This window comes from Portunus trituberculatus, chromosome 30, assembly GCF_017591435.1.
Source record: "Portunus trituberculatus isolate SZX2019 chromosome 30, ASM1759143v1, whole genome shotgun sequence".
Lineage (NCBI taxonomy): Eukaryota > Metazoa > Arthropoda > Malacostraca > Decapoda > Portunidae > Portunus > Portunus trituberculatus.
In genome coordinates this window covers 1,546,692-1,559,945 of record NC_059284.1, presented here as the reverse complement: position 1 = coordinate 1,559,945, position 13,254 = coordinate 1,546,692, and the positions used below count along the sequence as shown (strand labels likewise).

Genomic DNA, 13,254 nt, shown 5'->3' with positions numbered 1-13,254 from the left:
CCATAAGAGAAAAAAAAGGAAAAACAAACAACACAAGTAAAAATCCGACACTACAAAGGAAAAGGAAATATAATACAAGAGAGACACACACACACACACACACACACACACACACACACACACACACACACACACACACAGAGAGAGAGAGAGAGAGAGAGAGAGAGAGAGCAAAAAGGAAAGAAAAATAAGGAATTCAAGAGAAATTTCCCACACAAACCCTTTTCTTTTTCCTTTTTCCTCCTTTGCCCAGAACCTTGAGAGAGAGAGAGAGAGAGAGAGAGAGAGAGAGAGAGAGAGAGAGAGAGAGAGAGAGAGAGAGAGAGAGAGAGAGAGAGAGAGAGAGAGAGAGAGAGAGAGAGAGAGAGAGAGAGAGAGAGAGAGAGAGAGAGAGAGAGAGAGAAGAGACAGAAGAAAAATAAATCATGAAAGGAGAACGTTTATGTGAGACTCATCCTTTGTAGTGGTGTGTGTGTGTGTGTGTGTGTGTGTGTGTGTGTGTGTGTGTGTGTGTGTGTGTGTGTGTGTGTGTGTGTGTGTGTGTGTGTGTGTGTGTGTGTGTGTGTGTGTGTGTGTGTGTGCGATAATTCTAAAGTGAAGAAAACGATAAAAGTTCTACCACGTATTAAGGTCATTTTCAATATATGACTGCTATTCATTCTGGTCTCAATTATGCGCTAAGTTATGGCTTGGTTCACATTAATTATCCGCGCCATCATTATTCCCTCCTGGTCACTCACTGCACAGGAGGAGGAGGAGGAGGAGGAGGAGGAGGAGGAGGAAAAGAAGAAAAAAAGATAATGCAAGTTCGAAGGATAATGACTTGGGTTAAAAGAAAGAGAAAAAGGAAAAGAAGGAAAAAGAAAAAGAAAAAGATGAGAACTATAATGTGAAATATAATGACGGGAGCTAAAAGGAGGAGGAGGAGGAGGAGGAGGAGGAGGAGGAGGAGGAGGAGGAGGAGGAGGAGGAGGAGGAGCAATACAACGGAAAGCCAAACAGCAACAGACCTCTTGCTCCTTTCGAGGCTGTTTGGTAACTATTTCTAACTAGCTACAGAGAAGAGAGACAGGACAGTACAGGAGAAGGCTCCTCCCCACCCACCACTTCCTCCAGCTTTAGCTGGCATGAAAAATAGTTTGAAAAAGTACCATGCAATATGGAAAAACTGACATGGAATTTTCACAGGAAAGAATGAAAGGAGATTCTACTGTTCACCCTACGATGAACTTTAAGAAAAACAGACACAAAATAATTCTAATAATAATACCATGTTTAATTATTCGAACAAGAAGAGAGCTTGTTGCGATTATCTTTTAAATATTTATGAATTTTTATTTTGAATGATGCAATAGAAGTACTGTTTACAATTTCTGAAGGAAGCTTATTCCAAATGTTAACAATTCTATTAAAGAAAAGTGCTTTGCCTCGTGGGTTTTGAAGCGTTTGGGTGTAATTTTAAATCCATTATTCCTTGTCATGGTGGAATGATCAATAGTAAAATATTTATTTTACATCAAGGTTGTTGTATCCCTGAAAAATTTTGAAAACTTCGATTAGGTCTCCTCTTATCCTGCGCTTTGTTAAGCTGAATAAATTTAATGCTTCCAGTCGTTCCTCATACGGCTTGTTTCTCAATCTTGGAATCATCTTGGTCACTCTACGCTGGATCCTTTCCAGTTTTTCAATGTCTTTTCTGTAATATGGTGACCAGAACTGCACACAGTATTCAAGCTGAGGACGCACCAATGAGTTATATAAAGTAAGGATAACTTTTTCTGATTTAAATTCAAAGGTTCTTCCAATGAACCCAACTAATTTATTTGCATTCTTTACTGCTTCTGTGCAGTGTTTGCTCGGCTTGAGATCTTTAGACACCACAACACCAAGATCTTTTTCATTCTCAGCACTTGCCAGAGGTACATTACTCATTACGTATTTTGCTTGTACATTGTTACTTCCAATGTGTAGACTTTACACTTTTCTATATTGAATTTCATTTGCCATTTTTCTGCCCAGCGTGTCAGTTTATTTAAGTCACACTGTAGTTCTTGCCATTGTGACGTTGATGTAACTTTGCTCATTATTTTGGTGTCGTCCGCGAATTTGCTTATTTTACAAGTGATTCCTTCATCAATATCATTAATATAAACAATGAAAAGAACTGGTCCTAATACAGAGCCTTGAGGAACACCACTTTTACATTGTGCCACTCTGATTCTTTTCCATTTATAACAACACGTTGCTTTCTGTCAGAGAGCCAGTCTTCCAGCCATTTCAGGGTATTTCCAGCTATGCCGTGAGCTTTTACTTTGCTGATTAGCCTCTTGTGAGGGACAGTGTCGAAAGCTTTCTGGAAATCAAGATAAATAACATCCACTGCTTTTGTCTCGTCATACGAGTTAAAAACTTCATAAAAGAAGTCTAGTAAGTTTGTTAAGCAGGATCTCTTATTTCTGAAACCATGTTGTGAATCTTTCATGATCTTATTTTCTTCTAAAAATTTGACAATCTTATCTCTGATTATCGTTTCCATCAGCTTGCACACTACTGAAGTAAGGCTGATTGGTCTGTAATTTGCTGGGAGTGATTTATTTCCTTTCTTGAAAATGGGCGTGACATTTGCTAGCTTCCACTCCTGGGGAACTTTCCCTGCTTGTAAAGTTTTATTGAATATAATCGTAAGCGGTTTCACGCGCTCATTTTTCGCTTCTTTGAGAAGCCTGGGTGATATCTTATCTGGTCCAGGTGTTTTGTTTACGTTCATGCTGTTCATGACTGTTAGGATTTCATTTTCTGTAATCATGAAGTCTGGCATTGTTGTGCCTTGTGTCTGAGGCGCTGGCATGGGCAGGTTGTTCTGGACATCTTCAGTCGTGAAGACAATTGAGAAGAATCTATTTTGCCATTTCAACTTCGTTATCTATTTGGTTTCCGTTTTCTGTTATTTGGTGTTTCCAGCAGTATATTCCAGTTAATGGATGCAAGCTGCATGCAAAGTCTTGTCTAGTTTGCACGCCTATATTCCGGCACTTTTCCTTTACTTCCGTTCACTCTACCTTTGTCAAACTTTATGGTGAATTTCAAGGTGCGATGATCGCTGGAAATGAATTCTGGTCCAATTTCTACGTCTCTGAGTGTATTTTCATCATTTGTTAGTACAATATTAAGGATATTGTTACCTCGTGTCGCATGCCTGATGTGTTGGTGGAGGGAGCTTTCAAGTAAGCCATTGTATAGTTGTTGGCCTGCGTGAACATTCAGTGGTTCGCCCCACCTCGTGACCGGAAGGTTAAAGTCCACCATAATTATGCAATTGTTTACGCTGCAAATGTCCGCGATTTGTTCATACACTTGTTCATCTGTGGCGGGTGACTGGGCTGGAGGACGATAGACGAGACCTAATATTATTTTTTGGGATTTATTTTCTATATGAATGAAATTGCCATCTATGTTTGCAATGGTTGAAGTTTGCATCACACGAGCACGAAGAGTACTTTTAACGTAAAACATTACACCGCCCCCTGTACGGTGAGATCTCTCGCAATTAAAAAATGCTATAGTCATCAAGTAAGTAATCTGCGAGGTAATCTCTGTGTGCTTAAATATTCCAAGTTTCTGTGATGCCAATAATGTTATAGTTTTCTTGATATATAAGAGCTTGGAGCTCATTAAATTTATTTCGTAGACTACGGGCATTGAAATAACAAGCTCTGATCTTTCCTGAATTTGAAGATGAACTTATTACATTAAAATTTACGATTTTGATGTTCCTTCTGCCACTCGCACGTTTTTTGATCTGTGGAGACAAACTTTATCATGGATTAGCCTTCCCATCCTGGCTGCTCCCACTGCATTTAGGTGGAGACCGTCTCTGTGAAATAATTTGCGTTCATTATAAAAGCCATTCCACATGTTTAGAAACTCGACGTTTCCTTGTTGGCAAAGAGTTTTTAATCTGTTATTAGTGCTGAAAGTAAGGTTATAGAAACGTGCGTCAGCGTTGATTCTCGGGAGAATACCTGAAATTATAATATTTCTAAATTTAGTCTTGTATTTCTTGATCATCTTGTATTTCGCCATCAGTTCTTCTGAGCGGGTGCGCTGGACATCATTTGCACCTGCGTGGATGACATAAAGTGTATATCCTTAGAGGAGGTGGAGGAGGAAGAGGAGGAGGAGGAGGAATACCAAGGACTACATAAATTAATACAAAGGAAGTCCAAACAGCAACAGACCTTGATATCCTTACTAGGTTACTTAGATAACTTCTATTCTATTAGTCTGAGACAGGAGAGCAAAGGTGAGGACTCCCTGCCACTCCTCCATCCGATGCTGACCTCAAAAATAAAATGGTACTATGTTGTACAGGAGAAAACAACAACATGGAATTTGAGAGGAGACTATGTGTACTTGTACCACGTCTACATGCATTCCTAGTATTAGAAGTGTCATCTGATGGGGAGTTTCCTCTACCTTATATTGGACTGAATGAGATACATTTTTACTAATTTTTTTAATGTTACGTCCTATAGCGCCTGTAGGCAAATAGCTTTGTTTCAAAGCGGTATGTGGTGGGATTCCAACCTACGCTCACCACCTTATCCACTACGCCACCGTCTCCCTATGACTACAGTGAAGGGTTAGTTCCTCAGCAAGAACTCGATTTCTTTTACCATTATTGTGACGGCATCAGTCGCAAGTACTGGTGCCAAAGAACTTAGCCATTACTGTCTCTTTTATCTGATGAGTTTGTTTGTTTTTTGTTTTTGTTTTTTGTAGAGTAATTGTTTTCTTCCTTAATGAAATATATCCCCATCAGATGGCAGATAATATCAAATGAATGTGTTCATTATTCTGACATGAACAATGAAAACCAAGGTATTAATTTCTAGATGCCTATCAAGACGGATTTTTAAATTGATCCACAATATTTGAGCAAACGGCGCTTGATACAACACAGTTCCAGATATTCATTACAGATTAAAGACAAATTTTAAGTCTCATTTGCTTGAAATCATTTACCTTTTAATTTGAAGCCTTTGGCTCTTACAATATCTGATTGACTGAATGTTCAGCTGAGTTCAGGACTCATATTTGTGAAACGTTTAAAAATTTCGTAAAGCAATACCAGGTTCTCTCTAAATCTGCGTTTTGATAGGGAGAATAGATTTAGTTCTTTAAGGCGTTCCTCACAGGGTTTGTTACGCAGCCTTGGGATATTTTTCTTACAAATTTTTCAATATATATATATATATATATATATATATATATATATATATATATATATATATATATATATATATATATATATATATATATATATATATATATATATATATATATATATATATATATATATATATATATATATATATATATATATATATATATATATATATATATATATATATATATATATATATATATATATATATATATATATATATATATATATATATATATATATATATATATATATATATATATATATATATATATATATATATATATATATAATATGACGGAATTTATACAATCTAATCAAGATAAGGACGTACAAGTATACAAAGTGAGGACTGTTTTCTCAGATTTCTAAGTGAATGATTTTCTTACTAATCCTACTGACTTATTGGTGACTTTAATGACTTTAGTGTAATGTTTGCCTGGTTCAAGATCTGTTGACAATGAAACTCCTAGATCTGTTTTAGCTTCCACACCTTATATTTTCTTTAGTGGGAGAGGAGGAGGAGGAGGAGGAGGAGGAGGAGGAGGAGGAGGAGGAGGAGGAGGAGGAGGAGGAGGAGGAGGAGGAGGAGGAGGAGGAGGGAGGAGGAGGAGGAGGAGGAGGAGGAGGAGGAGGAGGAGGAGGAGGAGGAGGAGGAGGAGGAGGAGGAGGAGGAGGAGGAGGAGGAGAGAAGAAGAAGAAGAAGAACAAGAAGAACAACAACAACAAGAAGAACAAGAAGAAGAACAACAACAACAACAACAACAACAACAACAACAACAACAACAACAACAACAACAACAACAACAACAACAACAACAACAACAAAACAACAACAAGAAGAAAAACAAGAAAAACAAGAACAAGTACAAAAACTTAACACAATAATAACAAAAATTCAAAACAACACTAATGATAACACCACCAACACCACCACCACCAACACCACCACCACCACCATCACCACCACCACCAACAACAACAGCACATAATAGATAGCAATGCAAACAACTCAAGCAGGACCATTAAACAAAATTTACACCTCGCCTTCTCTTCCATCATCGAGGCAGGTGAGCATCGTTAGCGAAAACTGTGTAGCTGCGTCAATGCGAGCCAGGCAGGGAGACGAAGAGAGGGAGAGAGGGAGAGGGGGAGGAGTGAGAGGGTAGGAGAGGGAGAGGGGGAGAGGGAGAGGGAGAGAGGGATAGAGAAAGAGATGAATGGCAAGAATTTAAAGCCCACTGTCACTGAGAGAGAGAGAGAGAGAGAGAAAGAAAGAGAGAGAGAGAGAGAGAGAGAGAGAGAGAGAGAAAACATAATAAAAAAAACAGACAAGCAGACATACACACAAAGAAGCAAACAGACAGACAGACAGACAGACAGACAGACAGACAGACAGATAGATAGAAAACAAACACAAAAATCCGTGAACATAAGAAAAAAATTACCAAAGAGAGAGAGAGAGAGAGAGAGAGAGAGAGAGAGAGAGAGAGAGAGAGACGAACACGGAATCAGCACCTTTACCTTTATCTTACACCTCAGGGAAAAGAAGTGAAGGAGGTGATAACGATAAGACTAATGACCTACGTTACTGTCCACGCCTCGCCAAGCTGAAGGTCATTACTTGCTGGCACCAGGAAATGTACCAAATGCAATGGAAGTCTTAAATGTTGCACTTCACTCTAAGCCTTTGAAATCCCCACTCTCTCTCTCTCTCTCTCTCTCTCTCTCTCTCTCTCTCTCTCTCTCTCTCTCTCTCTCTCTCTCTCTCTCTCTCTCTCTCTCTCTCTCTCTCTCTCTCTCAAATCAACAGAAAACACGCATGTAAAAATTACAAAAAAAAAGTAAAACCACAAGGAAGAAAAAATGAAGAGACAAATAATGAAACGAAAAAATAGAAATAAAAAACAACAACAAAAATTAAGACCAAACAAATAAGCAATGAAAAACAGAATACGAAGCAAAAACAAAAACAAGTGAATGAACAGATCAAACAGAAATAATACAATAACATCACCACTTTAACTTTCCGCCACAACACAAACACCACAAAACACGCGACACCAGGTGCGTTCAGAGCCAGGTAACCGTGATCTCAGGTAAGCACAGGTCAATATCAATATACCTCAGCAAGAACACTACCTGAATAATTAGCAAATACAGGTACAAGGCGAACGTAAGACAAGCATTGCATGAATACCCGAGTAACCAATAAACACATATACGTAAATATTCACCAAAGAAATTAGAAGATACAAACTTAACTCAACACAAGCGTTACCTGAGTATCTGAGTAACTAGATGCAGGTATAAATTTAATAAGCACTACTGGATACCTGTGTAATTAGTAAACACAGGTACATAACTATTCATCTGAGTAATTAGAATACCTGAGTAAATATCAAACACAAATACGCGAATGAGGAACACCTGGCGTACCTCGCATAATTACGAGCACAGGTGAGGGCGACATCAGATGAATAAAGGCATCAAAACCTTGCTGCAAATTCGAGGCTAAAAGGTGGAATTTTTGTGCCCCGCAGCCAAGGTAACGGGATAATTAAAAGCCAGGACGTGTGTGTGTTTGTGTGTGTGTGTGTGTGTGTGTGTGTGTGTGTGTGTGTGTGTGTGTGTGTGTGTGTGTGTGTGTGTGTGTGTGTGTGTGTGTGTGTGTGTGTGTGTGTGTGTACAAGTTCAACATCATGTTTCAAACTCCGGAATATTGTATAATTGTGGAATAACAAACTCACTCAAACAACTCTCTCTCTCTCTCTCTCTCTCTCTCTCTCTCTCTCTCTCTCTCTCTCTCTCTCTCTCTCTCTCTCTCTCTCTCTCTCTCTCTCTCTCTCTCTCTCTCTCTCTCTCTCTCTCTCTCTCTCTCTGTTACACTGGAGTTAGACTTTTGTTCTCTTCATATCTGAATGATATTGGAGATCATCTGGTATGCGGTGGCACAGTGGATAGGGTGGTGAGCGTGGGATCGGACAGATGTCCACGCGTAGGTTCGAATCCCACCACGTATCTCCCTGTTACTTTGCCATTTGTCAAATGGTTTAATGAAAGTTACCTATATGTCACCATAATACCCAGGTTCTAGGTGGTTACACCAAAGATGCGCTTGGGCCTTACTTATTATGGGTACCACTACAAATAAAATTGCCTGAGCCACTAATGAGTGGAAGCTTAACAGTGCTTCCAATACTCTTCAAGTTACCTACAGGCGCTATAGGCCAGGACATGAAAAAAAAAATGTATTGGAGAGAAATGGGTTGATGATATGCTGAAGATTCTTGCATTAACGTATGCGAACGTTATGTTAGCTGAGAGTGAAACAGGTTCATGTAACTGGATATCAATTGTAAGAAGACTAAAATTACTATATTTTCCAATGTTCAATGTACAGGAAGAAATTTCAACTTCAAGTTTAAGGGAGAAGCTACTGAGATTGTTGATAAATGTAAGTGTTCAGGCGTTATGATGAACTATAATGAGAGTTTTAAAACATGTCAAGAACAACTTTGACAGCAAGGAAGATGAGCAATGTACAGTCTTATAGCAAAATGTCGAAAATTAGATTTACCAATTGATTTGCAACTGTAGCTAGTTGATGCAACGGTGTTACCTGTTCTAACGTATGGTTGTGAATTTTGGGGTTTCAAAGTTATTATGAATGTAGAAAATGCACACGTAACCTTTCTGAAACACATACTTAATGTCCACAAAGCCGCATGTAACGCAATGGTATATGGTGAGTTTGGCAATGTGTTCACAATTATTGGACTAGATTACTAATTAGTAAACATAACAAATTTTGTTACCCAGCCTGACTTCTATCCTGAAAATACTTGTAATTTACCATGGTTAGATTATAAGAACAATGTTGAATAATTCAGGCACGTCTTGGATCCGCGAGTCAATAAATAGTCATACTTGTTTGAGGCTTACGCTTCAGAGAAATATAAAAGACCAGTGGATAACGCAGCAGAGCTCATTATCAAATAGTAAGTCCTCATGTAACACTTACGTTTCATTTAAAGATTGCCAACGTCGCACAGGATTAGGATTAGTATGTTAAGAACTAATAATCATCGTAACGTATACTAGAATCTTAAAAAGAGAGGACAGGATTTGTAATACATGTAATAATAATGTAACAGGGGATGATTTCATATTTTGCTTGACTGTAACAATAAAATCAACAAAAAGGAACTGAGAACAAACTACTTACGCAGGCATTATAGAAATAACCCAACCAGGTATAAATTTGTAGAATCATAACAAAGCGGCAGACACACAATACAACGCAAGATAGCAATATTTGTTAGGTCTGTACTTAATATTTTTCGATAATGTATACAGAGAGTCAATGAATAAATCTATAGTGCATATTCTATATGGAAGTTGTGCTCAATACTTTGTTAAAAGCCTCAGCATAATAATAAACAAGTCTGAATGAATCTCTCTCTCTCTCTCTCTCTCTCTCTCTCTCTCTCTCTCTCTCTCTCTCTCTCTCTCTCTCTCTCTCTCTCTCTCTCTCTCTCTCTCTCTCTCTCTCTCTCCCTCTCCTTCACCACTGTTAGTCGTGTTAACAGGGAGTGGTATGAAGGCACCACAACGTAAACAAAAGAATCAGTATATATTTTATGCCGGTGGAATAACAAAGATAGACAGTTGCCACACAGTAAAGGTCGCCACACAGTAAAGCAGTACATTCAAAGTATAACCAATAGAAATAAAACCACGCAAACACAAAACAGGATTTATTAAGACCCATGAACAATTTCTCCTTTAAATCTTCCTATCTATTCTTCATGATACCTGCCTCTGTTACTGTCGCTGAAGTGAGGACAGGCAGAGGGTGTACAGGTTGTCATGAGGAGTGGGCAGGAGACACGAGACGCTGGTTCAGTCCTCAGGTGATCACTTGGGAGGAATGGGCCGGGTGCCGCAGTCCACCTAAAAGAATATGATTAGTTTACAATGTGAATGAAGATAGAATTAATAAACATGTTCTTTTACACTTTCCCATAGGTTTTGAAATAAGAATTTACGAAGAAAAGTACAAGAACCAAAAGCGAAAAAATATTTTGAAGTTACAGGAAGTAAAGAATGAAAATAGAAAAAACAAATATAAGCAAAAAGGAAACTTAAAGTAAGTACAAATTTATTCATAATAGTAAAAGTAAAAGGAGGAGGAGGAGGAAGAAGAAGTGGTGGTGGTGGTGGTGGTGGTGGTGGTGGTGATAAAAGTGATGGTTGTAGTTGTTGTTGTGGTGGTAGTGGTGGTGGAGGAGGAGGAGGAAGAGGAGGAAGAGGAGAAGGAGGAAGAGGAGGAGGAGAAACACAAAACATACTATACTCAACACCACAGTACCAGTAAATCCTCGCATACTCACATTGTAGGGCCAGTTGCACACGTGGATCACTTCATCAAACACCAGTCCCGGCAAGCAGTCCTTCTCGTACGCCACTTGGTCATCACACACACAGAACTTGCTGCAGTCATCAGGGTGGGCCAGGTACAAGGGGGTCGGGCCGTCCACACTGGGGCATTCATGGGAAACCTCAATAGGGCAAGGGATCTTCGGAACCTCAGTGCTGCGAGGGATTCCACAGACGAGGGTGCCAAGGAAAGCCACAGCCAGGACTACGTGTGTCGTCTGCATCTGTTCCATTATTATTGTTTTGTTATGTGTTGTTTTCCTGATGGACACCAAGTCGAAGGTATAATCATGATATTGAGCTATGGTAATCAAACTTCCACATTAGTTTCTCACAACACATCACACACACACACACACACACACACACACACACACACACACACACACACACACACACACACACACACACACACACACACACAAAACATAAATAGTATATAATATCTTTTGTCTTCCTCTGATTATGAAATCCAAAGTATGTTCGATATGAGATTCATTATAGGAAAATGAGAGAGAGAGAGAGAGAGAGAGAGAGAGAGAGAGAGAGAGAGAGAGAGAGAGAGAGAGAGAGAGAGAGAGAGAGAGAGAGAGAGAGAGAGAGAGAGAGAGAGAGATGTTACAATCCCTACCTTGGTAAGTCGAGAATCAATCTGGAGCAAGCCAAACATGAGTGGATCTATATAAAGGCGATAAAGCTTTTTACGTAATGGGCGCTGCGTAAATAGGAAACACCAGTAAGTAAACAGAAGTAAGAGAGAGAGAGAGAGAGAGAGAGAGAGAGAGAGAGAGAGAGAGAGAGAGAGAGAGAGAGAGAGAGAGAGAGAGAGAGAACATTACCATCTCACACTATTACAACCACTATCAATATCAGGTTAATAATAAAAATAATAAGAATGACACGATAGTAGTAGTAGTAGTAGTAGTAGCAGTAGCAGTAGCAGTAGCAGTAGTAATAATGATAAATAGGAAAAAAAAACAAGAACAAGAATAAGAACAAAAAAAACAAAAATAAGAAAACAACAAGAACAAAAAGAACAAGTAGAAAAGAACAAGAACAAGAAGAACAAGTAGAAAAAGAAGGAAAAGGAAAAGAAGAAGAAGAAGAAGAAGAAGACTATGAGAGGCACGCCATCACAAAAGCAGTAACATCCGATGACTGGTACTGACTCACAAATTTCCTCACAGTAACCCATATTATCTGACACCACCACCTGCTTGCCTCTTAGAACCTCACACAACGTGCTTGTTATTGCATGTGTGCCCTCGTTTTCAGACAAGCACACACGCACACACACACACACACACACACACACACACACACACACACACACACACACACACATACACACACACGCGCGCATTAACCCCTTCAGTACCAGGAAGTGTTTTCATATTTGTTCTGCTTACTATTTGGCGATTTTATACAGCTTCAGAAACTTATGTGAGGGATCAAAATAATGAAGACTCTGCCACTAATCTTCTGACCTCTATAGAGCCTTCCTAATGTATATAAAATCGTCTAATCATACCCAAAACTCATAGTGAAAATGCGGTCCAGTACTGAAGAAGTTAATACTGCAGTTTTTTATTTTTTTATTATCATTATTTAGGCGTGCACTGCTTGTATGCTACTACCTCTTTGTATGAACAAAAAATGTCCGTCAAGGAGCTACGGCTCGATGCACCGTGGCTAATCTTTTCTATTTTTATATACGGCTATGCATTGGCACTGATAATAGCAATAAAACCTTACTTACTTATTTACTTAGGCACAAACACACACACGCCGTGGTACAGTGGAACCATGCGAGCTTTGGGGTCCGAGGGGTCTCCAAGTGCACGGGTTCGGATCCTGTTCACGGTCCGAGTGTAGGTTGGGCTTCCTCACTTGAGGCAACGGTTTCCTAGCGGGTGGGCTTTGAGATAGGAGGTACCACAAAAAGTATCCCCTTTAGCCCATAAATTCCCGTGAAAAGCCCACATGGTATAAGAATAAAAAATAAAAAACACGCACACACATGGAAGTAAAAAAAGAGGGGAATGATAAGTACATGTGCAAAAAGGACACCAAAGACCAAAAAGGAACAGTTGCCCGCAGAAACTTATAGATTTTTAACGGACTGGACGAGAGAATGGACTGGAAAAAAAAAACGAAGGCTTGGAATACACTTGAAAAGGAGTTGATTGATGCAGGGACGAATTTTCTCAACAATAAAACAACAGGAACAATATATTATCTCCATTTGACTTCAATGTTTGTTCATAATTACTTTACAGTAAATCTGTTGTCTTTCATAGTAATTTTGCCGTATACGTATATGTATAGGTTTGCAATCAGTTAAGAGTGTGACCAATTGACTACCAGTATAAAAGAAATGTTCGTATTTTTCAACATTTCAACAATTCATCTACACTACAAGCTCTAGTAAAAGTAAAGTTAAGGGAAATTTTCAAGAGTACTTTCATGATTCAGCACAATAAAAAGGGAAAAATCAATGAAAGTCTTTGAAAATCAATCATAATGAGAGAGCAAAGCGTTTAGGAATACTAGTCAAAGTAAAACCGAACTTTATTAATCAATGA

At 38.8% G+C, this 13,254-nt stretch overlaps 1 protein-coding gene across 2 annotated transcripts; it reads right to left on the bottom strand.

Annotated features, from left to right (window-relative positions):
- Positions 1 to 9,974: 9,974 nt before the first annotated feature.
- On the bottom strand, positions 9,975 to 11,446 carry LOC123510950 (peritrophin-1-like). 2 transcript variants are annotated; one of them, XM_045266475.1, is made up of 3 exons: positions 11,301 to 11,446; positions 10,624 to 10,893; positions 9,975 to 10,183 (listed from the first exon to the last, which is right to left on the bottom strand). In XM_045266475.1, exons 1-3 carry the CDS (start codon positions 11,337 to 11,339, stop codon positions 10,148 to 10,150), a joined length of 345 nt encoding a protein of 114 aa, XP_045122410.1. In that variant the 5' UTR covers positions 11,340 to 11,446; the 3' UTR covers positions 9,975 to 10,147. The 2 variants fall into 2 exon arrangements, with proteins under 2 accessions (XP_045122410.1, XP_045122411.1); XM_045266476.1 differs by having other exon boundaries at positions 10,624 to 10,930; positions 11,301 to 11,420.
- Positions 11,447 to 13,254: the final 1,808 nt, after the last annotated feature.

What these genes read in the sequence shown, in the direction of transcription:
- LOC123510950 (XM_045266475.1), bottom strand. Translation starts at nt 11,339, where the DNA reads ATGTTTGGCTTGCTCCAGATTGATTCTCGACTTACCAAG. An exon ending in TTGATTCTCGACTTACCAAG is followed by an intron (nt 10,894 to 11,300) that starts GTAGGGATTGTA and finishes ATAATGGAACAG; the next exon opens with ATGCAGACGACACACGTAGT. An exon ending in TGTGCAACTGGCCCTACAAT is followed by an intron (nt 10,184 to 10,623) that starts GTGAGTATGCGA and finishes ATATTCTTTTAG; the next exon opens with GTGGACTGCGGCACCCGGCC.